Genomic DNA, 4,763 nt, shown 5'->3' on the forward strand with positions numbered 1-4,763 from the left:
CAACATCAGACTCATGAAATCAAGTAATGCTGAAACAAAAATGAGCATTTCCTAATTTTTGACTTTGACTCTTTGCATGTAACATATTCAAAGGATCATATATAAGCATCCAGGTTAAGGATATGTATTCATATAATCATAAAATTAAAAATGTGGGGACCATAAGAAAAAGAGCAAGAATTAGATACCAGGGGGGAATAGAGGCAATGATTACTAATGTCACCTGCCCTTTGGGTAATGCCAAAAAGGGGGCACTCATGGTGAGATACATGGGACCCCCCATCCCAAGTAGGACAATGGTGACTTCCACTTGGAAATTCCTGTAGAGAAGAAAACTCTACGTGAAACTCATAGGGCCACTACAAAAGTACAAGAAGCTCCTACACATGCTTTAGGGGCTGGACCTAGATATGTCTCACTCGACTTCAATCAACTTTTTTAGAAGGGAGGGATAAACAGAAAAAGAAAAGGAATGCGATCAAATGAGAAAGGAGATGAGAGGGATCCCAAAAGAGGAAAAAATCTAGCGATCGGGCACTCATCTATTAAGATTTTCCCACGATACTTGGGTTTTCTGAAGTGGAGTCAAATTTGATCTTAATAGTTTGAACTATGCCCCATCTTGACACCCCCCCCCACCAATCTGAATGAAGTGTTTGTGGATCTAACTACAGTGCCTTGAAAAGTATTCATAAAAAGTATTTCTTGAAATTTTCCTTATTTTGTCACGTTACAACCAAAACAAAAATGTAGATGTATTTTATTGGGATTTTATGTGATAGACCAACACAAAGTGGCACATATTTGTCAGGTGGGAATTTTTAAAATCCCTCTTTCATAGTAATTGCCATGTTATCAAGAAAAATAAATTTTGCATAATAATCATTGGGACCGGGAGGATCAAGAGTTCTTGATGGGTATCCCAGAATTTTGACTTAACATGGTTAATTGAAGTCAAGTATTCCAGATAATACATAGTGGTGTGGTTCAGTGACAAATTTTATTAGAACATCATTAAAAGTGTATTTTCAACATATTAAAATCCAACAACTTGTCTTTTACATGGTCATAATTGGTGTATTTACAAAGATTGGTGATGTGGCATCTCTTCCCGACATGTTTCGCCACTTGGGGCTTCTTCAGCGGATTTGGAAACCAGGGCACTTGAAAACAGAGCAATGAATAATAAATTACACATAATAAGGTAATTACCTTATTATGTGTAATTTATTATTGATTGTTCTGTTTTTTGATATAGCAACTGTATTGATTTTTCCATTACCCCTGAAGAAGCACCAAGTGGCAAAACATGTCAAGAACAGATGCCACACCACCAATATTTGCGAATACACCAATTATGACAATATAAAAGACAAGTTGTTGGATTTTAACATTTTTTAATGATGTTCTAATAAGATGTGAAAACATTTTTTACTATAAAGTATATATTTTTTTGTTCTATTTTCGCCACTGTTAAAATCCCACTAAAAAATATCCCTTGTTATGTGAATATTCCGGATAATAAGTTGGCTTGCAGTATTAAAAAAAAATCACACATTTTAAGTCATCTGCCAACCAGGAAAAAATTTTGCCAAGCTTCTGTAACAAAAAAAAAAGATTTCCAGAGGATTTTAGAAAAAAGAGTTGTTGAAGTCCACGGTCATAGAAAAAGAGTTATCTGAAACAGTAGGATAGGGGTGAGGGCACATCACTTAAAACATATCCACCATAGAAGAAGTTTCTTGGCTTTATAGATTCATTTAATGAACTTCCATATATAATACAACGTGTTGCTTTCTGTTAGGTTCCAAAAGCTCAGTGCTCAGAAAGTTGTTTGCCAGGATACCGGAAAGTTCCCGGCTTCTTCATACAACCTTGTTGTTATAGTTGTGCCATGTGTGCATATGGAGAAATGTCCAATGTTACAGGTAATGGTTATCAAATATTACTGGAGATGTTATTTTTACCACCTGCTGTGCGGGGCAATTTAAAAAAAAATTCACATGCATGATAAAATCACAATTTTTTGCCAGAAAATGACTCAGAAACAATATATATCTTCTAAAAGCAGAGGCCCCTCTGGAAAATAAAACACACAGGCGCCACTCTAAGTGCAGAATAACAGTAAATTTAATGCACAAATGGATATAAGTACTCACAAGAGTAAGGTAATAACAGGCATTTAGGCACAAATTGCCGAGCGTGCGTGAAGGGAGTGCATCTGTGGAGCTGCTTGCTGATGACTCAGAGCGGGCTGCTCCGGTGATCGCCAACGCTTCCTGGATCTGGAACACACAGGGGCGCTCCTACTTCAGGCCTAACAAGCCCATTTGTAATAGCTTTGGACAGAAGACAGATACTCTTTATGGAGATATCAGATGTCTCTTTGCCCTCCAAAGCAGCTAACTGAAGACAGATTGTGCTTGGTTAGCTGCTTTCCAGGCTGTAATAGCCATGGGATGAGAGCTCTGAAGCAGGAGTTGACAAAACCATCATCACTTCTGGGTTCATTCATCACAGAGGACATTGGAGATGGACTTTCCCCCTCCTTCTCTGTAGGGTGTTGTCCCTACCATTTACTGCTGTCCAAGGCTCCCTGAAAGAATAGAATGCCTGGAAACCACCAGGGGGGGGGAGGGGGTTACAGCATCATAAAAGTGATCAGGAAGGTGTAAAGCTATTCATATCACTTCTAAAAGAAAGCTGATCACCATCTGAAAAAAAATCTGTACCATGATCTTGTTATAACCATTTGCTGACAGGCTTTGTTAATATGTCAACCAGCAAGTGGTTAATGTTTTGTCTTTAGAGAGGATTGTAACCTGGAAAAGAAAGGCTTTGTTTATTAGATATTTGACAAATATTAATATCTGATTAAACCCATATAAGTAAACCAAGACAAAGTAAGTGCTCACAGTGTTCAATGATTTTATTTTGTTTTCCAGATAGTGAAAACTGCATGAGATGTCCCGATTATGAATGGCCAAATGAGAACAAAACTCGCTGTTTATCCAAACAATTAGAATTTCTTCCCTTCACTGATGACACGCTCTCACTAGTTTTTATAGTCGTCTCACTGTTGTGTTTTGGGAAGACTCTTCTAGTACTTGTCATTTTTATTTTACATCAGGACACACCAGTTGTGAAAGCCAATAACAAGAGCCTCAGCTTTGTCCTTCTGGTCTCCATCATGTTGGGTTTCCTCTGTGTGTTCCTCTTCCTGGGTCGTCCTGTGGATGTAACCTGCTTGCTACGTCAAGTTTCTTTTGGAATTCTCTTTACAATAGCCGTATCTTCTGTATTGGCCAAGACTATTATGGTTTGCATTGCCTTCAAAGCCACCAAACCCAACAGCATGTGGAAGAAATGGATCGGAGTAAAACTGCCCACCTGTATAGTCTTAGCTTGTTCCAATGTTCAGGTTATAATCTGTGTTAGTTGGTTGTCCATCTCTCCTCCCTACCAGGAATTGGACACACACTCCTACCAGGAGAAGATCATCATTCAGTGTAATGAAGGGTCAGTTATCGGGTTCTACTCTGTCCTGGGATATATGGGAATCCTGGCTGCTGTCAGTTTTATTATAGCTTTTTTTGCCAGGACATTACCGGACAGTTTTAATGAAGCCAAATACATCACATTCAGCATGCTGGTGTTCTGCAGTGTCTGGATTGCCATGATCCCGGCCTATCTGAGCACCAAAGGGAAATACACGGTGGCTGTGGAGATATTCGCCATACTGATTTCCAATAATGGTCTCTTATACTGTATATTTCTTAAAAAATGCTTTATAATTCTCTGTAGGCCGGAGCTGAATACAAAAGGCTATCTGTACAGTCAAAAAAATATATAAACATTCTTTATTTAAAAACTTAAAAAGTTAGACAGTTATGTATTTTTTTTTATTATTATTTTTTTTAATTAGCAAAGGTTGCAAAAAGTAAAATGACTTGTTTAACACTTGTAGTGTAAAACAAGAGAGCATCATTAAAAAAATAAGCAAATGTACAATATGTCAATCAAATTTGAAATATTTAAAATGTATTAAAGAATCCAATCATCAAGATATAAATGTTTCCATATCATGAAAAAAGCAAAAAAAAAACCAAAGAAACACAAACGCGCCCATAAGACACACACATCTGTACTGGTGCCATAAAACTTAAAGTCTGAACTCCAGACAGATATGAAAGATACAAATTATTGCAGCTCTGAAATAATACAGCATAACATTTATTTTTTAAACATGAATCGAAAGGCCCCCTGTTCGGTTCGCGGCAGAACTTTCAAACATTGCAAAGTTCAGAACCGTATAACAAACCAATGGTTATGGGGGTCTGGGTACTGCTCTGGGGGACATGTATCAATGAAAAAAAAGTTTGTAAAAAACTATTTTTAAATGAGCAGTGATTTACTGATGCATAAAGTGAAACCATCAAAATGAGAAATAACTATAAAAATGAAAAATTCCTTTTAAATATAGTCCCTGGTGGGACCCCTTAGTCTGCCTGTAAAGTGGTACATCTCTATTGTGTATAGAACCTGCTGCAGCAATAATTGCATTTATTAGACATGTGTGGTTCGTTTCGTTCCAAATTAATATTCGGATGAATTTTCGTTATTCGGAGATTCGGATATAACTGAATACATGAATAACAATTAAAAAAAAAATTATCGAATGCCCTGAATAACAAAACAAACTTCAGACTAAAATTCGAATTGAATTTTACATTGAACTTCAGTTGAATTCTAACTGTACACAT

General features: G+C 36.9%; 1 protein-coding gene across 1 annotated transcript; it reads left to right on the forward strand.

The window, feature by feature from the left end:
* Nucleotides 1-206: 206 nt before the first annotated feature.
* On the forward strand, nucleotides 207-4,399 carry LOC141111673 (vomeronasal type-2 receptor 26-like). Its single transcript, XM_073603822.1, has 3 exons — nucleotides 207-260; nucleotides 1,805-1,928; nucleotides 2,946-4,399. The coding sequence occupies exons 1-3, from the start codon at nucleotides 207-209 to the stop codon at nucleotides 3,851-3,853; spliced, it is 1,086 nt and encodes a 361-aa protein (XP_073459923.1). The 3' UTR covers nucleotides 3,854-4,399.
* The last annotated feature ends 364 nt before the right edge of the window (nucleotides 4,400-4,763 follow it).

Source organism: Aquarana catesbeiana, linkage group LG11 (assembly GCF_042186555.1).
Source record: "Aquarana catesbeiana isolate 2022-GZ linkage group LG11, ASM4218655v1, whole genome shotgun sequence".
Classification (NCBI taxonomy): Eukaryota; Metazoa; Chordata; class Amphibia; order Anura; family Ranidae; genus Aquarana; species Aquarana catesbeiana.

What these genes read in the sequence shown, in the direction of transcription:
- LOC141111673 (XM_073603822.1), top strand. Translation starts at nt 207, where the DNA reads ATGATTACTAATGTCACCTGCCCTTTGGGTAATGCCAAAAAGGGGGCA. An exon ending in CCAAAAAGGGGGCACTCATG is followed by an intron (nt 261 to 1,804) that starts GTGAGATACATG and finishes GCTTTCTGTTAG; the next exon opens with GTTCCAAAAGCTCAGTGCTC. An exon ending in AGAAATGTCCAATGTTACAG is followed by an intron (nt 1,929 to 2,945) that starts GTAATGGTTATC and finishes TTTGTTTTCCAG; the next exon opens with ATAGTGAAAACTGCATGAGA.